Genomic DNA, 27750 nt, shown 5'->3' with positions numbered 1-27750 from the left:
TCCAAGAATCTCGTAATATGGCTAGGGGTCCTCGTACCTGATGTCCAAAAATCAAGTCAAATGGAGAGTATTTAGTACTTTCTTGTTCAGCTTCACGGAGGGCGAAGAGAAGAAAGGGTAAACCTTCGTCCCATTCACGAGAATATTGCTCACAGTAAGCACGTAAAGTAGATTTAAGGGTTTGGTGGAATCTTTCTAGCACTCCTTGTGACTGGGGATGATATGCTGTAGAGAGGATCTGTCTTACTCCTAATCGAGACATAGCCTCTTTAAAAACCTTCGACGTAAAATTAGAACCTTGGTCAGATTGAATTTCACGTGGTATGCCTACTTGTTCAAAGAAGCGTATTAAAGCTCTTACTATATTTCTGGAATTAATTTTGGACATTGGGATAGCATCAGGATACCGCGTTGCCATATCTATGATAGTGAAGATATACTGGTTACCCCTTTTTGTGCGGGGCAACGGTCCTACACAATCAATAACTAATCTTTCAAAAGGTTCTTCAGGACATTTTATTGGAAGTAAAGGGGCAGACGCGGGATTGTGCGCCGTTTTGCCTATTATTTGACAAACGTGGCATTTCCGTAGTTTGTCAGCAATATAAGTCCTCATCTGAGGCCAAAAAAAATATTTCCTAATCTTTTTCTAGGTCTTACGAGATCCTAAATGACCTCCCAGTGGATTATCATGTGCTAGTACAAATACCATATTACGTAAGGACGATGGCACCACTAACAAGTTTCCCTTTGAACTCTAGTCATTATCATTATTTCTCTTCCAAAGAAAACCGTCTTCATCTAAAAGGTAACCTTCCTCTTTATCCTTATTGGTTAAACTTTTATCGTCCTTTAGAGCTATAAGAAATTCTTCTTTATTACATTTTCTAGCTAGGTCCGCAGGGACTGGTAAAACATTGTCACCTGTGGGTCTCGACTGAATTGCTTCGCTAAACAGGAAGTTCAAACCTAATTCATCGGACATTTCTAAAGGCTGTTGAATATCCACATTTTTAGAGTTCTTAGCCATGGCTCTGGTGATCACATTAAGGGGAAATAAATCTAGCCCTGCCTCAGAAGCTTCTAATGCATAATTTGTATCACAAGGATTATCTAAAACCAGAGGCTCTCTGGGTATCTCCAATTGATCAATTTCGTTCCCGATTAATAGATCCACGCCGGCAATGGGAAAAGGTTTATCTGAAAGTCCCACATTGATCCAGCCTACATATCCAGGCAGTTCTACATAAATCCTTATAATAGGGACCTTTATTATTGTGCCTCCGTAAGCCTCTAATAATACGTCTAGTCGGGGTTCATTACTAGTAGGTAACTTTACCAGGTTTGATCTTAATAAAGAAAGATAGCTGCCAGTATCTCGAAAGGTCGTGATGTTCACTACCCTCTCTTTACAGAGTCCGAACTTCCCCTTGGAAAAGTAGGGTTCCATAGCTGCTCGGACCTTTTCTTCTGAAGTACTGTCGTGGTAAAGTCATCTATTAGACGGTCTGCTAGACGAGGCCTGGAAAGGTAAAAATTCATCATCCAGAGTTCCATACTTCCGAGAGGAATTTATTACCTGAGTAGGATATCTCCCTCTTGGTTGGGTTTTATCTTCCCGCTGTTTATGCTAACACTGGAACTGTCTATGACCTAATTTTTTACAAAAAAGGCACAGTGGTAATTGATCTTTAGGGTAATGCTTGGAGAAAGAGCCGTTTGTCACCTTTTTTTTTCTGAAAACACCTTCAAAGGTTCGCCAGCTGGAGCTTTCCTAGTAGTCAGTCTTGAACTAAAACCTTGGGAGGCAGATTTCTTTTCCGGGGTTTTAGACATTTCTTTGGTTATAGCATGAGAAATTTCAAAATGATCTGCGTGGGCAGCAGTATCTAACAAGTTGGTAGTAGGAAATGTCAAAAGATATGTATGAACCCCCTCTGGGAAATATTTAAAAAGGTCTTCATGCAATATCAGCTGGGAAAGTGACTACCGAGGCGGCTCCCGCGGCCCTACGCCAACGCTCGAAAGTTGAGAGCTTTTCTCTGGCAAAGTCTACCCAAGATTGTTGAGGATATTTCTTCAGAGTTCTAAACATCTTTAAGTAACTAACAGGTAACAAATCGTAAGCTTTCAAAAGACAATCTTTTACCTGAGTATAATCAGAATATTGTTCAAAAGGTAAGTTTGCAGTTATGGTTTGAGCTTTTCCTATTAAAGATGAATGTATTAAAGCAGCCCAATATTTAGGAGGCCATTGCATCACCTTCGCCTGATTTTCGAATGCCTCAAAAAATGAATCTAAATTATCCTCAGTAAATCTAGGCATCAAAGAGGCTGCTTTACTAAGGTCGAATGAAGGGATTGTATACATATTATTGATTCTCTTTTCTTCCTCAGTATTTCCCATTCATAAAGCAAAAATTCGCGTTCAAAATTCTCCCTTTTTAGTTTTCTCTGGGCTTCTTCAAAGGAGGTTTGAAGTGATGAAATACGTTCTAGACATTAAAAATTCTCTTTAGATTGAATAGTAGTCAAAAGGGCTAAAGAGATTTGAAGTGGAATGTGTTCATCATCCAATACGACTTTCTCTTGTTCCGTTTCAAAAACATCTGTAAAGGGTTTACCTGGAACTGTTTCCTTAGCCTGATGAAGTTCTCTTCCCCATTTAGCCCTTGGAGATGGAATTGAATTCGTTGTAGCAGCGTAGTCTTTCCGAGTATCGGGAAGGTCTTGTCCGTCGTCTCCAGTAGGGGTTGTTAGCGTCGTAGTTTCGGCCTCGGGTGTCTGTAGTAAAGAATTCAAAAAAGAAGGAATATCTGCTTCTCCATTCTCAGTCTCTGGATCCTGCTCATCTGGAAAAAGGACATTCTGTATCATACATCTGACTGGGCAGTAAAATGCCTGTCGTATTTTATGCTCAAGCTTCGTGCTAATTGCCAACAAGATTGAGGCTTCAAATTCTGTAATCTCTCCTTTCTTATATCTTCAAACCTCTCTGCCATCTCTACATTCATTTTAAACGAAATTCAATGTTATGCTCCTGGACACAGGCCCCCACTTGTTACACTCCAAGTATTGTATCCACTATTTCCTTCTGTTCAGAGCATAACAACTTTGGTCAGAGATGTTAGGGTAATAATAGTGATCCTCCGGAATGACTAATTTTAATTAAGTATTTTCATGATACAACAAAAGCCAGAAATAATAATATACGAATTATCGTATATAAGTTAAGAATGCATGTTTGTTCTATATTGTCCCAAATACATAAGGCTTTCATAACAGATGATTAGGAGGAGATCCTAGATATAACATATATATATATACAGAGATTACTTTAATGTATAAAATCTTATTTCCCAATTGGAATCAGTCAGAATAAAACAGAATATGTCCAGGCTGGATAATAAACCTTGGCCAGTTACCAGAGACGAGCAGGAGTGTTCTCGTTGGCTGCTACTTCTTCACTGCTCGTCCCTCAACCTTGAGCATACAGGTCAAGTGGGTCACGTGACGTGACTCACCAACACTCAGTAGAGTAGTTGAACATAAAAGGGGGGGGGGAAAGGGGGTGGGTATAATCATCGAACATCACGGCTAACCATACACCGGCACACCGGGCGGCAGGCATGTTACTGTACCTCCAATTAAACTTATCATGGCCATTAGCCTTAATAATACAAGGACGTTCATCCAATTTAGCTATTATAACCGCAATAAATTAAAGAAAGGTTAACCATAATAAGAATAGATAGAACAAGCCTTAATAATGAAGGTTCTCAAGGACGTTCATGGTCCTTGAAGGTTCCAATTTAGCTGACGTTGGTTTTTCGCTCTAAAGGAAATAACCGTGTTTACCATATGTAATATTATATTGTTTTCTGCGGCCCAGAAATTTGGTTAACTTGCATAGGGGCATGATTCGGGTGTCATCTGCAAAGGAAGACACGGTGCTGTGGCTGATATGAGGATGAGAAACAAGATGGGAGCGAGTACTGTGCCTTGTGGAACAGAGCTTTTCACCGTAGCTGCCTCGGCTACGGTGACTACTACTCTTTGTGTTCTGTTTGTGCGGAAATTATAGATTCAACTACCAACTTTTCCTGTTACTCCTTTAGCATGCATTTTGTGCGCTATTATGCCATGGTCACACTTGTCGAAGGCTTTTGCAAAGTCTGTATATATTTCATCTGCATTCTTTTTGTCTTTTAGTGCATCTAGGACCTTGTCGTAGTGATCCAATAGTTGAGACAGACAGGAGCGACCTGCTCTAAACCCATGTTGCCCTGGGTTGTGTAATTGAGGGTTTCTAGATGGGTGGTGATCTTGCTTCTTAGGACCCTTTCAAAGATTTTTATGATATGGGATGTTAGTGCTATCGGTCTGTAGTTCTTTGCTATTGCTTTACTGCCCCCTTTGTGGAGTGGGGCTATGTCTGTTGTTTTTAGTAACTGTGGGAGGACCCCGGACCCCCGTGTCCATGCTCCCTCTCCATAGGATGGTAAAAGCTCGTGATAGGGGCTTCTTGCAGTTCTTGATGAACACGGAGTTCCACGAATCTGGCCCTGGGGCAGAGTGCATGGGCATGTCATTTATCGCCTGTTTGAAGTCATTTGGCATCAGGATAACATCAGATAGGCTTGTGTTAACCAAATTCTGTGGCTCTCATAAAAAATTCATTTTGATCTTCGACTCTCAGTCTGGTTAGCGGCTTGCTAAAAACTGAGTCATATTGGGACTTGAGTAGCTCACTCATTTCCTTGCTGTCATCTGTGTAGGACCCATCTTGTTTAAGTAGGGGCCCAATATTGGATGTTGTTCTCGACTTTGATTTGGCATAGGAAAAGAAATACTTTGGGTTTCTCTCGATTTCATTTATGGCTTTTAGTTCTTCCCGCGATTCCTGACTCCTATAAGATTCCTTTAACTTAGGTTCGATGTTTGCTATTTCTCTGACCAGTGACTCCCTACGCATTTCAGATATATTGGCCTCATTTAGCCACTCTGTTATTCTTTTTTGCCGCCTGTAAAGGGAGCGCCTGTCTCTTTCTATTTTACATCTACTCCTCTTTTTTCTTGAAGGAATAAGCCTTGAGCATACATCGAGTGCCACCGAGTTAATCTGTTCTAGGCATAAGTTGGGGTCTGTGTTGCTTAGTCTATCTTCCCAGCTTATATCGGTTAGGACTTGGTTTACTTGGTCCCACTTTATGTTTTTGTTATTGAAGTTGAATTTGGTGAATGCTCCCTCGTGACTAATCTCATTATGTCGATCTGGGGCTCTGCGCATACATGTCTGAACCTCGATTATGTTGTGATCTGAGTATATTGTTTTTGATATGGTGACATTTCTTATCGGATCATCATTGCTAGTGAAGATGAGGTCTAGTGTATTCTCCAGTCTAGTAGGCTCTATTATTTATTATTATTATTTATTATTTATTATTATCTATTATTTATTATTATTTATTATTCTATTATTGGGAGGAGGAGTATGGAAGAAGTGAATGTTTTCAGATAATTGGGAGTTGAGGTGTCAGCGGATGGATTTATAAAGGATGAGGTTAATCATAGAATTGATGAGGGAAAAAAGGTGTGTGGTGCTTTGAGGTATATGTGGAGTCAAAAAACGTTATCTATGGAGGCAAAGAAGGGAATGTATGAAAGTATAGTAGTACCAACACACTTATATGGGTGTGAAGCTTGGGTGGTAAATGCAGCAGCGAGGAGACGGTTGGAGGCAGTGGAGATGTCCTGTTTAAGGGCAATGTGTGGTGTAAATATTATGCAGAAAATTCGGAGTTTGGAAATTAGGAAAAGGTGTGGAGTTAATAAAAGTATTAGTCAGAAGGCAGAAGAGGGGTTGTTGAGGTGGTTTGGTCATTTAGAGAGAATGGATCAAAGTAGAATGACATGGAAAGCATATAAATCTATAGGGGAAGGAAGGCGGGGTAGGGGTCATCCTCGAAAGGGTTGGAGAGAGGGGGTAAAGGAGGTTTTGTGGGCGAGGGGCTTGGACTTCCAGCAAGCGTGCGTGAGCGTGTTAGATAGGAGTGAATGGAGACAAATGGTACTTGGGACCTGACGATCTGTTGGAGTGTGAGCAGGGTAATATTTAGTGAAGGGATTCAGGGAAACCGGTTATTTTCATATAGTCGGACTTGAGTCCTGGAAATGGGAAGTACAATGCCTGCACTTTAAAGGAGGGGTTTGGGATATTGGCAGTTTGGAGGGATATGTTGTGTATCTTTATATGTATATGCTTCTAAACTGTTGTATTCTGAGCACCTCTGCAAAAACAGTGATAATGTGTGAGTGTGGTGAAAGTGTTGAATGATGATGAAAGTGTTTTCTTTTTGGGGATTTTCTTTCTTTTTTGGGTCACCCTGCCTCGCTGGGAGACGGCCGACTTGTTGAAAAAAAAAAGAAAAAAAAGTTGAATTTTGTGCAGAGATTTAAAAGCTCGTGTGTGTGTGTGAGTTTTCGTCAGAGCTGCTTCCTGGTGTTATCACTGCAACAACATTATTTGCTATATTCCTCCATTTTAGGTGCCTTAAGTTGAAATCCCCCAGGAGCAAGATGTTGGGGGCAGGAGCTGGCAGATTTTCCAGACAGTGGTCAATTTTTAACATCTGTTCCTGGAATTGCTGGGATGTTGCATCCGGAGGCTTGTAGACTACCACAATGACTAGGTTTTGGTTCTCGATCTTTACTGCTAAAACTTCCACTACATCATTTGAGGCATTAAGCAGTTCTGTGCAAACAAGTGACTCTGCGATATACAGGCCAACCCCCCCCCCCCTTTCCCCCACCTTTTGCCTGTTCACTCTGTCGCATCTGTATAGGTTGTAACCTGGGATCCATATTTCATTGTCCAAGTGATCCTTTATGTGGGTCTCTGTGAAACCCGCGAACATTGCATTTGCCTCTGCAAGCACTCCACGGATGAAAGGTATTTTGTGCCAGGAATGCCTGCATTGTTTATTCTGGAACCTGTTTTGAAATTGGTAGAGTTTGAAATTTATGTGAAATTTGCCAAATTACCAGCATACTAGTGAAATAGCTAAGAATTTGGTTGACTTGAACAATGTAATTGGCCTAATATAGGACTAAGTGGGCAAAATCACTGATGCATAAACATCACTGACAGCAAAATTTGCAAAATTGTAATTTTGCCAATTTTTCCATCAAATTTCATACTTTGTTTTATTACCTTCAGAAAAATTCTCTAAAAATAAAACAACTTTTTTTAAATTCTTGGACACTGTGGACACTCCAGATCAGGGGTATGGACACTAAAGGAGTTAATATACTTACAGGTTTGAATTCTATTATATAAATAACTATTTTATTTTCCTGAGACCTACAAAAAAGGAGTAGTGTTCAGCTAAACATAATTTCATTTTGTGTCTTCTGTGTAAACTACCATATATCCAATATAACCCAGCAAAGACAAGGTTACGATATTTTAATTTTAATTTTCTATATTTTCTCTTATTCTTTGCAATAGATTCAGCTCAACATTCATGGTGGACTTGGCTTGTCTGTGATCCAGAAAATGCCCCCACAAGAACTCATATATGCCAAGTTATCAGATATTGTCTTTAAGTATCAGAGCTCCCTTGTACACCGATCTGTTGACTGTAGTGTACGAGATATTCAGGTAAGATGGTGCTATCAGTTATTGTATCTCCATAATGTGAGTTGAAAGTAAAGAAAACATTCTACTCTTGTAACATATCATCATTGTTCCCAGTAACTAATGAGTTAATTTTCCTACCTCTTCATTTACTCTGGCATTTCCCTCTCACAGGATACTTCCACTTACAGGTGACAGTCTGCTGTCATTTTCCTTCCATTTTGACAGTCTGGTGGAGTAAACATGGACCTTGTGCTTGCCTCGTGTGGTTGACACCATGACTAAGCTACTCCTAAAATTCCACCACATTATAGTTTTTTTTTTTAAATTTCTGGTAGCTTTTCTTGGATATTATGGTCTTAACACATTTTATTTTATATATTTATATCAGGTGGATAATCAACTTTTGGCTGCCCAGTGTCCTGTGGTTCTTTATTTAACACCTCAAAGTAAGAATGATGAGACACGCCATCTTCCTGCTATTTATCTTACTGCTCATCAGATCTTGTCATCATGTACCAATGCATATATATTCAAGGTAAGGTAACCTTATAAGGTATGATTTGCTCCTTAGTCATGATATTGTGCATTTACAAGCAATGGAAATTAATACTAGAATAACATTAACAACTTTAATATCTGTGCTTTTCTGGAAAGACAGCCAGGAGTGAGGGATGTTGAATATATTTTTCCTCTTTGCATAGCCCTATCTAGGTGAGAAATAATATACATTTTATGAACCTTGGAAATAACACAAGTTTTATAAAACCTGGTCAAAATTTATTTACTTCCCAACAGAACTTAATGGTGAAATTGAAAAATTTGACGGTTACTCTGGAGGAATCATTGTTGTTCAAGCTGTTTTTAATGATTGGTTATGATCAATCTGACTCCGAGCTAGAAAAAGTGGAGGAACATCAGTATGACATGCGTAGGATGCTTGCTGCTGCCACCTCAGTTAATGCAACAAGGTAAACAATCGAAAAGCATACAAGTGTTTTGTTCCAAACTATCCAGATTTTTCAGTGTACAGTGGTACCTCGGGATACGAACAGCTCAAAACTCGAACAGTTATGTAAGATATTTATGTAAGTGCTTTTGTAAGTGTATTTTTGGGGGTCTGAAATGGATTAATCTGATTTACTTTGTTACTTATGGAAACAAATTTATTCGGTATCGGCACTCAAATAGCCTTCTGGAACAAAAAAAAAATTCATATCCCGAGGTACCATTGGATATGTATATTGAATTCCAGTTTCATACTGCACTATAATTTGCTTTTTCTGATGCTTGAATTCTGATATATAAGGCTGCTTATAGAGAAATAACTTGAAGGCATTTTAGATACAATATATACTACACGGTATATTTAACACCAAAATATAACATTGTATTTTCAGATATTACTTTACTAACCTTGAACTGCACCTTGGCCAAGTTCGACTTAGTGTTCTTACTTCCAAGAAATTAAGCCCAGAACTAAAGAATATAAAAAGAAAAATGGGGCTCACATTGGTTAGGTTTGAAAATGCAAGTGTGAATCTAGAGCCCTTCATCCGTTGTCACCCATTTGAAACTTCTTGCTTCTTGTTGGACTGTATTGCAAAACACTACAGAGAGGTAAGCCAGTAATAATACTTCATTCTCTCAGCATCTGAGTTTCACAAGTTCATTATTTGGTAGTTTAAAATGCATCCAAAAATGTTTACCCTAAGAAAATAAAATGTATTATAAACTTAGGTCACTTTGAACTAATCATATCATAGTAGCAAACATGCGAGAAATAGTCTTTAGATTTTTTAACACATCAGACGTCTCTCACTGAGGCAGGGTGACCCAAAAAAGAAACACTCACATTTTGTTTTATCGTACTTTGGTGTCCCACTGAAATACTTTCTGGTAATGACTCTTTATTGGTTTGTAACTGAATTATTATTAGCATTAAAGAAGCCTTGCACACTCCGTAATTGTATGAAATGAAGAATACACACTTAACTTGATTCACAGAGAAAGGTCAAAATAAGAATTTAGCAGAAACAGCTGTCACATACCACAACATTCTTGAATGTTAGAGCAAAAGTTGAAAATTATAGTAAGCTGAATATTGAAACACTGAATATTGGTCTAACATGGTATTGTAAACTGGAAGGATGGTGCCTACAGTCTGAAGATGGGGTGGGATGTTTCAAGTGGTATCATCTAAACTGTGATGTCAGCACACTTCTGGCAAGCCATCCATTCAATGAATGATAAATGTGTTTCCATTTTTTGGAAACACTGCTGATGAGGTAAAAATGGTGAAAAATAAATGCATTTTAGAGCTTCCTCAGAAACAACAATTGTTGGACACTAAAAAAAATATATGTTCAGTATATGGAATCATACACACATATACTCAAATATTTATAAATTGATGGCTAGGTAGTTAGTAAATTATGAAATTATTGTGAATGATGGTATTCGTTCCAGCATAGTTTACCTGGAGAGGGTTTCTGGGGTCAATGCCCCTGCGGCTCGGTCTGAAACCAGCCCTCATGGTGGATCAGGGTCTGATCAACCAGGCTGTTACTGCTGGTCGCACGCAAACTAATGTACGAACCACAGCCTGGTTAGTCAGGTACTGATTTTAGGTGCCTGTCCAGTGCCTTCTTGAAGACAGCCAGGGGTCTATTGGTAATCCCCCTTATGTATGCTGGGAGGCAGTTGAACAATCTTGGGCCCCGGACACTTATTGTGTTGTCTCTCAATGTACTCGTGGCGTTGCTGCTTTTCATTGAGGGAATGTTGCATCTTCTGCCGAGTCTTTTGCTTTCATAGGGAGTGATTTTTGTGTGTAGGTTTGGTACCAATCTCTCCAGGACCTTCCAAGTGTATATTATCATGTATCTCTCGCACCTGCGTTCCAGGGAATATAGATCAAGGACCTTCAACCATTCCCAGTAATTTAGGTGCCTTATCAGATTTATGTGTGCTGTGAAAGTTCTTTGTACACTCTCCAGGTCAGCAGTGTCACCAGCCTTGAAAGGGGCTGTTAGTGTACAGTAGTATTCCAGCCTAGAGAGAACAAGCTATTTGAAGAGAATCATCATGGGCTTGGCATCCCTAGTTTTGAAGGTTCTCATTATACATCCTATCATTTTCCTAGCAGATGCCGTAGATGCGTTGTTGTGGTCTTTGAAGGCGAGATCCTCTGACATTATCACTCCCAGGTCCTTCACGTTACTTTTTCGCTCTATTGTAAGGTTAGAATTTGTCGTACACCCTGATACATTTTTAATTTCCTCAAGTTTTCCATATCTGAGTAGTTGAAATTTCTCCTCATTGAACTTCATATTGTTTTGAGTGGCCTGTATGAAGATTTGGTTTATGTCCACATGGAGTCTTGCGGTGTCTTCGATGGAGGTCTGCCATGGCAGTCTGGGTGTCATCCGCAAAGGAAGACATAGAACTCTGGCTTACATCTCTGTCTATGTCAGATATGAGGATGAGGAATAATATGGGAGCAAGTATTGTGATATATTGTGGATGTTTTCTCATTTATTATTAGCCAAATGATGAATGGTATCCATGCATTTATTGGAGATTGTGCTGCATGAGTCATGCTCAGTCTCCTGCTGAAATTTAACCTGCCATTTTGATCAGAATTAAAAAGTAAATGCCTATAACACTAATACACCTGGGAAATTATCAGTGAAATCAGTCAGCAACTTAAACGAAATGATGAATGAGGCAAGGGTTTCGGCAACTTTTGAAGCTCATTGTTATGCAGAGCATTTCAGGTAGACTTAAACTACTTAATACTAAGAAAGTTTCACAGTTGATGAGAGACTTTTTGAATTATGGATTTAATACAATGTGTGTGTATTTTGGCTCCTTTCTTATTAACTAGTTAACCCTTAAACTGTCTGAACATAGATCTACGTTTTTTCAACATTTGAAAGTATGTAAAAAAAAAAATAGATCTTTTGTTTTTTTTTTTTTTTTACATTTGAAAACATGTAAAAAACTTTGATCCAAATTTTTTTTGTTATACGTATTTGAAAATATGTAAAAAAACGTAGATCTGCTTTTGGAGCATTACGCATGTGAACATAGATCTGTTTGGACAGTTTAAGAGTTAAAAGAACTCTTTAAAACTTTAGGTCTTTGTATTCATAAAGCACTTAAAATACAACCTCCACAGTCAAAGATCTATAGAAAATTAATAAGAACATAAGAACGAAGGAACACTGCAGAAGGCCTACTGGCCCATGCGAGGCAGGTCCAAGTCTCCTACCGGCTTAAGCCAATGCACCCAACCTAGTCAGGTCAGGTCACATTGACTTAAGGGAGGAACACGGCAACCGACCTGGTAGCACAAGCTATCAGGTCTAACTCACACCCACCCACATCCACTCATGTATTTATCCAACCTATTTTTAAAGCTACACAACGTTCTGGCCTCTATAACGGTACTTGGGAGTTTGTTCCACTCATCCACAACTCTATTACCAAACCAGTACTTTCCTATATCCTTCCTGAATCTGAATTTTTCCAACTTAAAACCATTGCTGCGAGTCCTGTCTAGGCTAGATATTTTCAGCACACTATTTACATCCCCTTTATTTATTCCTGTCTTCCATTTATACACCTCAATCATATCCCCCCTAATTCTACGTCTTTCTAGAGAGTGCAGATTCAGGGCCCTTAGTCTATCCTCATAGGGAAGGTTTCTGATACATGGGATCAACTTTGTCATCCTCCTTTGTACATTTTCCAGAGAATTTATATCCATTCTGTAATAAGGTGACCAAAACTGTGCAGCATAATCTAAATGAGGCCTAACCAAGGATGTATAGAGTTGAAGAACAACCTGAGGACTCCTATTATTTATGCTTCTTGATATGAAGCCAAGGATTCTATTAGCTTTATTGCGAACACTTATGCACTGTTGTCTTGGTTTCAGATTACTGCTAACCAGAACTCCTAAATCTTTTTCGCAATCCGTAATATTAAGATCTACATTATTTAGTTTATATGTGGCATGGTTATTGTCCTGTCCAACATTTAGAACTTTGCATTTGTCTATATTAAACTGCATCTGCCACTTCTCCGACCACTGCATCAGTCTATTCAAATCTTCCTGGAGTGCTCGAATGTCCTCGTCAGAATGAATTCGACGGCCTATTTTGGTGTCATCGGCAAACTTGCCGATGTCGCTCTTTATGCCCTCATCTATGTCGTTTATGTAGATTGTGAACAGCAGGGGGCCTGAAGAGAATACTAAGTCACAACCCTTATGATTAGATACAACCAAATGACATATAATAGCTTAACCTTTTAGGATATTATTCAGATTTTGTGCAGATACTTAGTGTTGATCTTATTTTGCCTTAGCCTCATCTTTCCCACCCTTTGAAATTTTATATATTTTGCACTGCTGGAATTGCTTGCCTTTTTTTTTTTTTTTTTCTCCTGAACACTTACACTGACAGTTCATTTCTTTATAGTATATTCAGATTGTGTTACATAACCTACATTCATATAATGCCTCACTTAAAGTACAAAGCACTTTGAAATACTGAACAGAAAACTTGTCATTGCTCTTAAACACTTGTAGTAACAGGCTTAGTATAAAAATGGAGGATCATAGTATTTAAGATGCAGTAATATGAATGCACACAGCAATACTTGTTTGAGAAATACAGTATTTCCTGCTTTCATATTTACTCTGTGATTATATTGTATCAAGGAACAATGCCTTTTTAATATATTCATTGTTCATGATGTCTTGCATTAAATAATTTCTTATTTATCTCAGGAGCTGAAGTCACAGGCAATGAAAATCCTTGGGTCAACAGACTTTTTAGGTAATCCATTCGGTTTCTTTGCTGACGTGAGCGAAGGCGTGAATGAACTGGTTAATGAAGGATCGGTGGGTGGACTAGTGTGGAACGTAACACATGGCATGGCCAATTCTACTGCCAAGGTGACGGGTAAGCTTATGGCCTGCTGCAGTGGGATTTGCTTTTTGCCACCAGTTTGTCTACATTGACAATAGCTCATCTAAGTGTAAATATCAGTTACATGAGGATTCCGCAACTCGTTTTAATAGTTAATTACTGTAATTAGGTTACTCATCATTAGTTAGGGAGAGATTTTACTACAGATTCTTGTGAGACTTAGTCTACATATTATACCTCGTTGAGCATTAAAAAGTATGTACTGTATATGACAATTCATAAAAACACCTGGCAAAGATTCTAATGACGATGTACAGTAGATCATCGTTTAACACGGTTTTGTTTGGCATGTTTTGGTTAAAGCACTATTGAAGAATTGTGGCATATTTTTGTATAACACTTTGTAAAATTAACTTAACACAGTTTAGTTTGCGGGAGGGGAAAAAATTTTGAGTGCATCGCCCGCTGGATACACACTGCTTGGCTGTGGGTTAGGCCATTGAGTCAACGGGGGAGACCTACCGCCACCCTCCGCCACCTCCATCACCCTTGTCCCAGTCTGGTTCATGCGTGTGTAGTACGTACCATCCTCTGCTAGGAGTTTATATCCTTTAATTGCCATTTCTTAAATCTGCTAAGTAATCATGGCACCCAGTAGGCATACAAGTGATGCTGAAAGTGGCAAGGAAAGGTTTAAGTGTTTAAGTCTTAGAATTAATGAAGAAAATAGTGATATTAGACAAGAGATAGCCTGTGGCCGTAATGAAGCATCACTTTGTGCACATGAAAACAATGAGGTAAATATGAGTTAAATATGAGGTAAATATGACCCAATGGAAATAAGTCACTCTGTCTGACTTTTTTGGGTTATCCTTGGTTCTCTACACATATACTGCAGTGTATGATAATCTATGTAACTGTATTTGTGTATACCTGAATGAACTTACTGTGATGACTGACTGACTTACTGACTGATTTCCTGACTTGACTGATTTACTGACTGACTTACTGACTTGACTGACTGACTGACTTGACTGACTGGCTTGACTGACTGGCTTGACTGACTGGCTTGACTGACTGGCTTGACTGACTGGCTTGACTGACTGACTTGACTGACTGACTTGACTGACTGACTTGACTGACTGACTTGACTGACTGACTTGACTGACTGACTTGACTGACTGACTGACTGACTGACTGACTGACTGACTGACTGACTTAACTGACTTAACTGACTGACTGACTTAACTGACTTAACTGACTGACTGACTTAACTGACTTAGACTTTTTCACTGAAAAGGACCCTGAAATGGTGTCTAGAGCAGCTGATGCCTTACCATCAGTTGTGTAATGTACCACGGGGTAAAATAGAACAGAAATCCATTACAGAATTTTGTACACTCCAGTACAACCATCGACTTCAATATCAGAACCTCTACCATCCACCTCAGCCCAGTAGGGCCACAGCATAACTCTCCACAATCATCCACAAACACCAGCACCCACAATTTAAGTTAAGAAATACTATTATTTCTGCTGCATTTGTAATCTTAAACAGTAAAAACAACATAATACATCACAACAATGAACTACAATTACATATTCACTTTTAATTTTGTAAGATCTGGAGGTCTAAAAATAAGTTGTTTGACTTTTTTGGGGCTCCCAGGAATGTAACCCTGTTTTTCCCATAAGTTCTTCAGTTTGTCTAACACGGTTTTAACTAAAACAGCGTTTTCAGGAATGTAACTATCGTGTTAAACAGTGGTCTACTGTATTACTGTATATCTTATAAAACATAATTTTTTTATATTAGTGAAAATGCATTTTTTTTTTTTTTTTCAACAAGTCGGCCGTCTCCCACCGAGGCAGGGTGACCCAAAAAAGAAAGAAAATCCCCAAAAAGAAAATACTTTCATCATTCAACACTTTCACCACACTCACACCTTATCACTGTTTTTGCAGAGCTGCTCAGAATGCAACAGTTTAGAAGCATACACATATAAAGATACACAACATATCCCTCCAAACTGCCAATATCCCAAACCCCTCCTTTAAAGTTCAGGCATTGTACTTCCCATTTTCAGGACTCAAGTCCGACTATATGAAAACCGGTTTCCCTGAATCCCTTCACTAAATATTACCCTGCTCACACTCCAACAGATCGTCAGGTCCCAAGTACCATTCGTCTCCATTCACTCCTATCTAACACGCTCATGCACGCTTGCTGGAAGTCCAAGCCCCTTGCCCACAAAACCTCCTTTACCCCCTCTCTCCAACCCATTCGAGGTTGACCCCTACCCCGCCTTCCTTTCCCTATAGATTTATATGCTTTCCATGTCATTCTACTTTGATCCATTCTCTCTAAATGACCAAACCACCTCAACAACCCCTCTTCTGCCCTCTGACTAATACTTTTATTAACTCCACACCTTTTCCTAATTTCCACACTCCGAATTTTCTGCATAATATTTACACCACACATTGCCCTTAAACAGGACATCTCCAATGCCTCCAACCGTCTCCTCGCTGCTGCATTTACCACCCAAGCTTCACACCCATGTAAGAGTGTTGGTACTACTATACTTTCATACATTCCCTTCTTTGCCTCCATAGATAACGTTTTTTGACTCCACATATACCTCAACGCACCACTCAACTTTTTTCCCTCATCAATTCTATGATTAACCTCATCCTTCATAAATCCATCTGCCGACACATCAACTCCCAAGAATCTGAAAACATTCACTTCTTCCATACTCCTCCTCCCCAATTTGATATCCAATTTTTCTTTATCTAAATCATTTGATACCCTCATCACCTTACTCTTTTCTATGTTCACTTTCAACTTTCTACCTTTACACACATTCTCAAACTCATCCACTAACCTTTGCAATTTTTTCTTTAGAATCTCCCATAAGCACAGTATCATCAGCAAAAAGTAACTGTGTCAATTCCCATTTTGAATTTGATTCCCCATAATTTAACCCCACCCCTCTCCCGAACACCCTAGCATTTACTTCTTTTACAACCATGGTGACATTACACATCCCTGTCTAAGACCTACTTTTACTGGGAAGTATTTTCCCTCTCTTCTACACACCCTAACCTGAGCCTCACTATCCTCATAAAAACTCTTAACAGCATTTAGTAACTTACCACCTATTCCATATACTTGCAACATCTGCCACATTGCTCCTCTATCCACTCTATCATATGCCTTTTCTAAATCCATAAATGCAATAAAAACTTCCCTACCTTTATCTAAATACTGTTCACATATATGCTTCAATGTAAACACTTGATCTACACATCCCCTACCCACTCTGAAGCCTTGCTCATCCGCAATCCTACATTCTGTCTTACCTCTAATTCTTTCAATTATAACCCTACCGTATACTTTTCCTGGTATACTCAGTAAACTTATTCCTCTATAATTTTTACAATCTCTTTTGTCCCCTTTCCCTTTATATAAAGGGACTATACATGCTCTCTGCCAGTCCCTAGGTACCTTCCCCTCTTTCATACATTTATTAAACAAAAGTACCAACCACTCCAACACTATATCTTCCCCTGCTTTTAACATTTCTGTCATGATCCCATCAGTTCCAGCTGCTTTACCCCCTTTCATTCTATGTAATGCCTCACGTACCTCCACCACACTTACATTCTGCTCTTCTTCACTCCTAAAAGATGGTATACTTCCCTGGCCAGTGCATGAAATTACCGCCTCCCTTTCTTCCTCAACATTTAAAAGTTCCTCAAAATATTCTCGCCATCTACCTAATACCTCCCTTTCCCCATCTACTAATTCCCCTACTCTGTTTTTAACTGACAAATCCGTACTTTCCCTAGGCTTTCTTAACTTGTTTAACTCACTCCAAAATTTTTTCTTATTTTCATTAAAATTTCTTGACAGTGCCTCTCCCACTCTATCATCTGCTCTCCTTTTGCACTCTCTCACCACTCTCTTCACCTTTCTTTTACTCTCCATATACTCTTACACATATATCAAGTAATAAATCCAATGCTGCAAGATATTGTCTGGATTGACCAGTTCTACAAAATGCAAAACCATAGACTTAAAAAATGTAGGATGCATTGCTGCTTAAATTTTCAGAGAAGGTAAATAACATTTTCTATGAATAGTGTTAGATCAGACAGGAGTGCAGGAAGTATTATGGTCATGGAAATATCTAAGAACTTTAACATTTAATTGTCTTTTAGGTATTAAAAAAGGAATTAGTGTATTTCAGTACACAGAAAAGAGGTATCTAATCTTTTTAAGCATGAGCTGATTAATACAGTAGAGTACACAATTTAGTTTACTTAATCCTAAGCCTATTCTGATACTGTATGTTCATAGAAAAAACAACAGAGCACAAATCAATCTTAATGCAAGTCTGTCATATTCATAACAATTTACAATATTAATTATAATGTTAGAAGAATTATTTAGAGCAGCAACATAATTGAGCACTACAGTATATCATTGGGCCACATAATTGATACACAATATAACAATACAGGAAGGCCCCGCTTTACGGCGTTTCACTTTACGGCGTTCCGCTAATACGGTCATTTCAAATTATGACCAAAACTCGCTATACGGCTCCCCCCACCTGACTTTCTAATACGGTCACCGCACCCCACCTTGTTTGTTTACATTCTTCGTGAGCTCAGTAAGCACTAAGTCTCTCCATTTTGTCTGGAAACTCCAAAATTTCAAATGTTTTTAAAAGTTATTTCATATTTTATATATACTCTGATAATTATACTTATGTATACCTGTACTTAAATAAACTTACATACTGTGCTGGCATGCAGGTACACATTAAAATCAGTAAGAGTGTCTTATGTCTCCAGACGTCATATTAGTAATGATAATAATAATCATCGTCTCATTTAAATGTCGTATATTACGTTAAATACACATTTTCATTAATCCATCTATGATATTTTTTCAAAATTATATAATAAACACAATACATAACATAAAAAGATGTTAAATACACCCCACAATAGAATAAATAAACATAAATATGAGATGTGGTAGCAGACGACTTGCACAAGTGACGCTATATTAGAAATGCTAATAATAATAATAATCACCGAGTCTTATTAAATGTTGTATATTACGTTAATGTACACATTTTCATTAATCCATCCATGATATTTTTTTCAAAATTATATAATAAACACGATACATAACATAAAAAGATGATAAATACACCCTACAATAGAATAAATAAACATAAATATGAGATGTCGTAGCCAGATAACTTGTACAAGTGATGCCAAGAATAACATTTTCTCTAATCTAACATAAGAGAAAATGTGTTACTGGGGGTAACTGTAGAAAATTATTCCTTTCGTATGTATGTAAGTAAGTTTATTCAGGTATACATAAATACAGTTACATAGATTATCATACATAACAACATATGTGTAGAGAACCTAGGATAACCCAAAAAAGTCAGAGTGACTTATTTCCATTGCCTTCACTCAGAGCATCATTTCTTCTCAAAATGATGTTACATGAAAATGGGAGTGTTCTTCTTTATTTATTCTACCGTATCAGTGTAGAGACAACCTGTACACAATGTAACTTGTACACAAACCAGATGTGTACACTTTGTTTACAAAACTTACCTTCACCTGGTTTGTTTACATAACTCTGCGCCTGTCCTCTCTCATGCACTCATTCTTTCTCTCTCTCATTTATTCGTTTTATCTCATTTACTTACTCCTGACCCTACATTAAGACTACAAATATTTTAAGGTAAGTAATGAGTGAACTGTATATACATTTTATTGCTCTGGGATGCTTAAATGTAATAGAATATTATGTGTAGGTGGGTTGGCCTGGTATGGTAGCGCGGCTGACTACCATCCATACCACACTTGATTTTTTACAATAAATACTACTCATCTCACCCTATATTTTAAGGTAAGTAATGAGTGAACTGTATATACATTTTATCGCTCTGGGATGCTTAAATATCATAGAATTGTATGTGTGGGTGGGGTGGCCTGGTATGGTAGCCTGGCTGACTACCATACATACCACACTTGATTTCTTACAATAAATACTACTTGTCTCACCCTAGATTAAGACTATAAATATTTTAAGGTAAGTAATGAGTGCACTATGTGTGTATTGTACTTTTTATTGTTTTTTGATGCCTGGTTCTATTGCTAACTTAATATATGTTAGTGTAAACTTGTTATCTAGTGTTTGTATGCATTTGTAAGTGGAAAAAAGGGTGTTCCACTTTACGGCGGTTTCCGCTTTACGGCGGTAGCCTGGAACCTAACCAGCCGTATAAGTGGGGCCTTCCTGTATACCACACAGCTGATATATTAGTGTTATACTGTACTTATACACCAAGCAATCATGAGGAAGAATGAATTAGGCATCTAGGATGCCTCTGCCTTCCTCTGACTCATTTTCTTTACTTTTAACATCTTATTAATAAAAACCAACAGCTCTCCACCTTTAACCTTACTATGACAATTTTTTAAAAAAGTGCATATTTTCATTTATAACATGTTATCTCCATCTATTCCTATACTCGTTTATTTTTTTTTTTTTAACACATCGACAGTCTCCCACTGAGGCAGGGTGCCTCAAAAAAGAAAGAAACATTTTCACCATTATTCACACATAATCACTGTCTTTGCAGAGCCACTCAGATACCATAGTTTAGATGTCCTCCAAAAAGCCAATATCCCAGACCTCTCCTTTAACCCTTAAACTGTCCAAACGTAGATCTACATTTTTTCATCATTTGAAAGTATGTAAAAAAAGTAGATCTTCATTTTTTTTTTACATTTGAAAATGTGTAAAAAAAAACTTTGATCTACATTTTTTTTTTTTTTTTTATACAGTGGTCCCTCGCTTTTCGTAGTTCTCGGCAATCGTAAATTTCGCCAATCATAGGGGTATTTTCGTATAAACATGGACTCGCTTTTCATAGGTTGACTCGCGAATAGTAGTTCGTCTGGGACGCATACGCACGGTGTGAGTTGGTGTGGCGTCCCTACCCAGCCAGTCTGGCATTGTTTACCAGTGAGTGAAGGTTCCCTCAAGTGCTCCTACGAAATATTTCATAATATTCCACTCATTTTAGTGCTTGCAATTACTAAATAAGCTACCATGGCTCCAAAGAAAGCTTCTAGTGCCAAGCCTGTGGTAAAGAAGGTGAGAAATATGTACAGTGACAAAGTCTTGGGCCATTTTCGGGAAGTGTTAAAGAGACGCCAGAAACAGAGCTCTCTCCACAGTTACTTTGCGAGACAGGACTAGAGTGACTCTCAAGGTGGTCCTAGTGGCATTAAGAACAGAGAAGAGAAGCAACCCCAGAGAAGCAATTGGTACCTGAGGTGTTGCTGGAAGGGGATTCCCCTTCCAAACTGTAAACAATCCAATCTCTCTCCTCCTCCAGTCTGTTAGGTAAGACACATATGCAACAGTTAGGTATCTTTATTATGAAACGTTTCGCCTACACAGTAGGCTTCTTCAGTCAAGTACAGAAAAGTTGATAGAAGCAGAAGATACTTGAAGACGATGTAATCAGTCCATCACCCTTAAAGTTTTGAGGTGGTCAGTCCACGTTTCATAATAAAGATACCTAACTGTTGCATATGTGTCTTACCTAACAACCTGTCGGTATTTTATACCATTTTAATCCTCCAGTCTCCCATACACTAAGAAGAATCTCCAGTAAAGGTAAGTGTTATGCTGTTAATGTTTCATTCATCATTTCCCATTGTATTGTTTATGTACTATATGTATATTTCATGTAAAAAATTTTTTTGTTTTAATACTTCTGGGTGTCAGGAATGGATTAATTGTATTTACATTATTTCTTATGGGGAAAATTGATTCGCAAATCGTAAATTTCGTTTATAGTAACGGCTCCAGGAACGGATTAATTACGAAAACGAGGGACCACTGTATTTGAAAATATGTAAAAAAATGTAGATCTACTTTTGGATCACTATGCATGTGAACGTAGGTCTGCTTGGACAGTTTAAGGGTTAAAGTGCAGGCATTGTACTATGCACCTCTGGGACTCAAGTCTGGCTAACCAGTTTCTCTGAATCCCTTTGCAAAATATTACTCTGCTCACACTTCAGCAGCTCGTCAGGCCCCAGAAACCATTCGCTCCAGTCACTCCTGTCTGACACGCTCACACATGCCTGTTGCATGTTCAAGCAGCAAACAAACAGACTCATTTATATATTTACATAAATCTGTTGGCCTGTCCTTTAACTTGTGTGCCTGTGACTAGTTTTGTGAAAAAAAAGATCTCCTTTCCCTAGTGACCACCTGATCAGTCAGGCTACTGCTGTTCAGGGCTTGTATAGTCATTACATCTTTGGTGATTATGCACCTTCTGCAAGAAGACATGTAGTTCTTTCTGGAAGATTTCTTCCTTTGTTCTGATAATTTTTTGCATTCACTGACAATGGTCTTAAGCACTGTGTTTGTTGACTGTCTGAAGACATCAGATCCAAAAATGTTTGTTTCTTTGGAATATAGTAATAAATAGTTCTAAAACTACTCTAGGAATAACAACAGGTTAATATTTAAATTACATTTGTCAGCTTTGTGTTGCACTGTGAACTTTGAGCAGTGCATTATTTGTATTTTATTGAACTGTCCATGTCATATTTGTTTTACACATGAATTGTGTGTCCTTGTATTTCCTTGTTTTTTGATGGTGTTAGAACATACACACATCTTCTTCGCATATTTCTTCTTCTCAGTGGAAGGAATTTGTGCTATGTAGTGCTTCAAAACTCATCTGGATTTTCCTTGCTTGATGGAACATCTGTAGTGGCAACAGCACTCTGTACCTTTGTATTCATACAACCCCAAGTTCTCATCATTATCTTCAGTACTAGAATCAGTCTGGGGAAATAGCAAATGGTCAATAGTCCATGAAGTGAGGGGATGTCAAATATGGGACATGTTGGTATGGTACTTTGAGGCAAACTGCTCCCATGCTGCTCATTTTGTTAGTGAACAACCCAACAATACAGGCCAACTTTATCCTGTGTAGACCTAACATTCCCAGGCATGGCCATTTTGAGGGAGCTAGAATTTAAATATTGATCTACGTGTGTGACAGTATATGCACACCCGTTGATCAACGTGAGTGGCAGTTTAAGGGCTAATGGATAAAATTTGTAGCCGGACAAAGTCAGGTAATAACGGACAGCAGTCTGTTGGGTAAGTATACTTGGGATTTAATGGAAAAAGTTAATTTTTTACAGAATTGCTCATTTTTTATGATTATGGAAGAATATGATTACATATGATTTAACGGACACTCAGCAAATATTCTCCCATGCTCTTAGTCCACTAAATTGAGGTTTCACTGTAATTACAGAGTGATAATATGGGTGTTAATTTGGATAAACTTTGTTGGTTAAGGTGTTGAGTGTTATGTTGATGCTTGGTAAATCAGTTGTTACAGTGTTTACTGTATGTCTATTCTGAGAGACAGTCAATGTGCCTTATTTATTTTGGTTTTCAATTACTCAGTTATTAATGAAAATGAGTAAGTATACTTATAAAATTTTAGTTTGTGACCTAAATCTTTAACAAATGTGAAAAATATCACCTTAATTCTTTGCCTTAATTGATAACTTGTGACTATGCACAATATTTGCCTTTGCTTATGATAATTTTTCTTGTGTGTGCTTCGTTTTTTATAAAGCTTTTATGCTATATTGCTTCTCGTCACCTAATTGGCATATGTCTTTTCAGTGATATTTTATACTTACTGAAGATATGCCTGATATAAGGCATATATATAATTTTAAACTATACTACTAGTTGAAGTGAGATTAATAACTTGTTGGCTGTGCTATAAATGTTGTATAACTTGAGTTTATCAATGGGATTCATTTGCTTTTATATGAATTTATAGTCCTGAGGTGTTGACAGTGTTCATATTCTTTTCTAACACACTGGGCATCTCCCACTGAGGCAGGGAGACTGAAAAAAGAAACACTTTCACCATCATTCAGACGATCAGTGTCTTGCCAGAGGCTTGCATGTATGCATGCATGCATGAATGCATGCATGAATGCATACATACATGCATACTTACATACATACTTACATACATACATACATACATATGTATACAATGGTACCCCGAGTTTCGAACTGCTCCCAACTCGATCAATTATGTAAGTGTATTATTGTAAGTGCTTTTGTAAGTGTATTTTTGGGGGTCTGAAACGGACTAATTTAATTTACATTATTCCTTATGGGAACAAATTCTTTCCGTAACGGCACTTGAACAATCTTCTGGAACGAAGAAAGTTCGAAATTCGGGGTACCAATGTACATACATACATGTTTAGACTTTGCAAAACAAGTGAAATATTTATTAACATTAGTCTCAGACTAGAAGAGATTTGAACCTACAAGCTTTGGGACAAAGTATGCAGTACTATTTTTCACGATTTGTTTGCCACACTGGTCAGTGCTTTGGTGCCAAGCCAATCTAGGCATTGGATCCAAAGCAGTCAACAGCAGGCAGATGATAAGTTTTACATCTTATTTCCAACATGCACCAATCAATGAGAGATATTAGAATGTTTAGACGTCGCAGAACAAGTGAAATATTTACAAACATTAATCTCAGACCAGAGTCATTTCATTTTTAAGACTATCAAAAATTTTGTGAGGTATACTGGGGTAGCAGACTGGTAAATCCCTCAGTTGCTTAAATGTATGTATGCTGGTAGAATTACCAACAGTATGTAAAGTAAAGGACACAAATGCCACAATAAAATGTCACATTAGTTGTACTTGTGTCCTTTTACTTTGCTTAAATGTAATTGAATTATCAACTTATATTACCATTGCCTCAGTATATTTGTGAACTTGCAGATTGTGGCAGGTGCCACACATTTTTATAGTTAGGTTACATTTAAATAAAGTGTACTAATTCCATTATGAAAATAATTACAGTATATAATTTACCTTGTTGCTACCATATCTAGGTGACTTTCATACAAGTTTTCCTGTGCTTGTGAAAAATCCATATACGTACTGTAATGATATAGTACATTAAATAACAATCACCTACCATTGATTAAGTACAGTCAGTAGAGCTTACATACGTTGTATACCTTTATTAATGAAGTTTTGGCCACACAGTGAGTGGGTTAAACATTGTCATTAATAGAGAAATCCATTATATGTAGGTACCAATTTCTCCATCGTGTCATTATTTATGTGCCATTCCTGAGTTGTAAATAGACAGGTCAAACAATACAAATCTATGATTTATTAAAATATTGTATCAAATTCCTTTGCAGTTCCATAAAGTTAGAATTTAAAACTATTCTTAGGTATAGTACATTTAGCATAATTACAAATATCCTAGGTTGTAGGTTGGTTGGTAGACAGCATCCACCCAGGGAGGTACTACTGTCCTGCCAAGTGAGTGTAAAATGGAAACCTGTATTTGTTCTATATGATGGTAGGATTGCTGGCATCTTTCTTCTGTCTCATAAATATGCAAGTTTTCATGTACGTCTTGCTACTTACACTTAGGTCACAGTACACATACATGTACAAGCATATATATACCTACCCCCTCTGAGTTTTCTTCTATTTTCTTGCCAGTTCTTGTTTATTTCCTCTTATCTCCATGGGAAAGTGGAACAGAATTCTTCCTCCATAAGCCATGCATGTTGTAAGAGGTGCCTAGCATGCCGGGAGCAAGGGGCTAGTAACACCTTCTGTATATATTACTAAAGTTATGAAGAGAAACTTTTGTTTCACTTTTTGGGCCACCCTGCTTTGGTGGGATAGGGCTGGTTTGCTGAAAGAAGAGGAATTACAAATATATACAGTACTCTTTTCTTCTTTCAACAAACTGGCTGTATCCCACCTAGGCAGGGCAGCCCAAAAGGAAAAAATGAAAGTTTCTCCTTTTAAATTTAGTAATATATACAGGAGAAGGGGTTACTAGCCCCTTGCTCCCAGCATTTGAGTTGCCTCTTATGACACACATGGCTTACAGAGGAAAAATTCTATTCCACTTCCCCCATGAAGATAAGAGGAAATAAACAAGAACTAGTATGAAAATAGAAGAAAACCCAGAGGGGTGTGTATATATATACTTGTACATGCCTAGGGAAAGTATGGATTTGTCAGTTAAAAACAGAGTAGGGGAGTTAGTAGATGGGGAGAGGGAGGTATTAGGTAGATGGCGAGAATATTTTGAGGAACTTTTAAATGTTGAGGAAGAAAGAAAGGCGGTAATTTCATGCACTGGCCAGGGAGGTATACCATCTTTTAGGAGTGAAGAAGAGCAGAATGTAAGTGTGGTGGAGGTACGTGAGGCATTACGTAGAATGAAAGGGGGTAAAGCAGCTGGAACTGATGGGATCATGACAGAAATGTTAAAAGCAGGGGGGGATATAGTGTTGGAGTGGTTGGTACTTTTGTTTAATAAATGTATGAAAGAGGGGAAGGTACCTAGGGATTGGCAGAGAGCATGTATAGTCCCTTTATATAAAGGGAAAGGGGACAAAAGAGATTGTAAAAATTATAGAGGAATAAGTTTACTGAGTATACCAGGAAAAGTATACGGTAGGGTTATAATTGAAAGAATTAGAGGTAAGACAGAATGTAGGATTGCAGATGAGCAGGGAGGCTTCAGAGTGGGTAGGGGATGTGTAGATCAAGTGTTTACATTGAAGCATATATGTGAACAGTATTTAGATAAAGGTAGGGAAGTTTTTATTGCATTTATGGATTTAGAAAAGGCATATGATAGAGTGGATAGAGGAGCAATGTGGCAGATGTTGCAAGTATATGGAATAGGTGGTAAGTTACTAAATGCTGTAAAGAGCTTTTATGAGGATAGTGAGGCTCAGGTTAGGGTGTGTAGAAGAGAGGGAGAATACTTCCCGGTAAAAGTAGGTCTTAGACAGGGATGTGTAATGTCACCATGGTTGTTTAATATATTTATAGATGGGGTTGTAAAAGAAGTAAATGCTAGGGTGTTCGGGAGAAGGGTGGGATTAAATTATGGGGAATCAAATTCAAAATGGGAATTGACACAGTTACTTTTTGCTGATGATACTGTGCTTATGGGAGATTCTAAAGAAAAATTGCAAAGGTTAGTAGATGAGTTTGAAAATGTGTGTAAAGGTAGAAAGTTGAAAGTGAACATAGAAAAGAGTAAGGTGATGAGGGTATCAAATGATTTAGATAAAGAAAAATTGGATATCAAATTGGGGAGGAGGAGTATGGAAGAAGTGAATGTTTTCAGATACTTGGGAGTTGATGTGTCGGCGGATGGATTTATGAAGGATGAGGTTAATCATAGAATTGATGAGGGAAAAAAGGTGAGTGGTGCATTGAGGTATATGTGGAGTCAAAAAACGTTATCTATGGAGGCAAAGAAGGGAATGTATGAAGGTATAGTAGTACCAACACTCTTATATGGATGTGAAGCTTGGGTGGTAAATGCAGCAGTGAGGAGACGGTTGGAGGCAGTGGAGATGTCCTGTCTAAGGGCAATGTGTGGTGTAAATATTATGCAGAAAATTCAGAGTGTGGAAATTAGGAGAAGGTGTGGAGTTAATAAAAGCATTAGTCAGAGGGCAGAAGAGGGGTTGTTGAGGTGGTTTGGTCATTTAGAGAGAATGGATCAAAGTAGAATGACATGGAAAGCATATAAATCTATAGAGGAAGGAAGGAGGGGTAGGGGTCGTCCTCGAAAGGGTTGGAAAGAGGGGGTAAAGGAGGTTTTGTGGGTGAGGGGCTTGGACTTCCAGCAAGCGTGCATGAGTGTGTTAGGAGTGAATGGAGACGAATGATACTTGGGACCTGACGATCTGTTGGAGTGTGAGCAGGGTAATATTTAGTGAAGGGATTCAGGGAAACCGGTTATTTTCATATAGTCAGACTTGAGTCCTGGAAATGGGAAGTACAATGCCTGCACTTTAAAGGAGGGGTTTGGGATATTGGCAGTTTGGAGGGGTATGTTGTGTATCTTTATACGTATATGCTTCTAAACTGTTGTATTCTGAGCACCTCTGCAAAAGCAGTGATAATGTGTGAGTGTGGTGAAAGTGTTGAATGATGATGAAAGTATTTTCTTTTTGGGGATTTTCTTTCTT

The 27750-nt window shown here is 38.1% G+C and overlaps 1 protein-coding gene across 1 annotated transcript in view; it reads left to right on the top strand.

Annotated features, from left to right (window-relative positions):
- The window catches only part of Vps13D (vacuolar protein sorting 13D), a 328982-nt gene that overhangs the window by 291989 nt on the left and 9243 nt on the right, over nt 1-27750 (top strand). Inside the window, exons 67-71 of the mRNA XM_070094401.1 lie at nt 7511-7663; nt 8031-8177; nt 8438-8610; nt 9040-9259; nt 13440-13614. Coding sequence (XP_069950502.1) covers nt 7511-7663; nt 8031-8177; nt 8438-8610; nt 9040-9259; nt 13440-13614 — 868 coding nt within the window. The remainder of the gene's footprint in view (nt 1-7510; nt 7664-8030; nt 8178-8437; nt 8611-9039; nt 9260-13439; nt 13615-27750) is intronic.

This window comes from Cherax quadricarinatus, chromosome 46 (genome assembly GCF_038502225.1).
Source record: "Cherax quadricarinatus isolate ZL_2023a chromosome 46, ASM3850222v1, whole genome shotgun sequence".
NCBI lineage: Eukaryota > Metazoa > Arthropoda > Malacostraca > Decapoda > Parastacidae > Cherax > Cherax quadricarinatus.
This window is presented reverse-complemented; position numbering and strand designations above follow the sequence as displayed.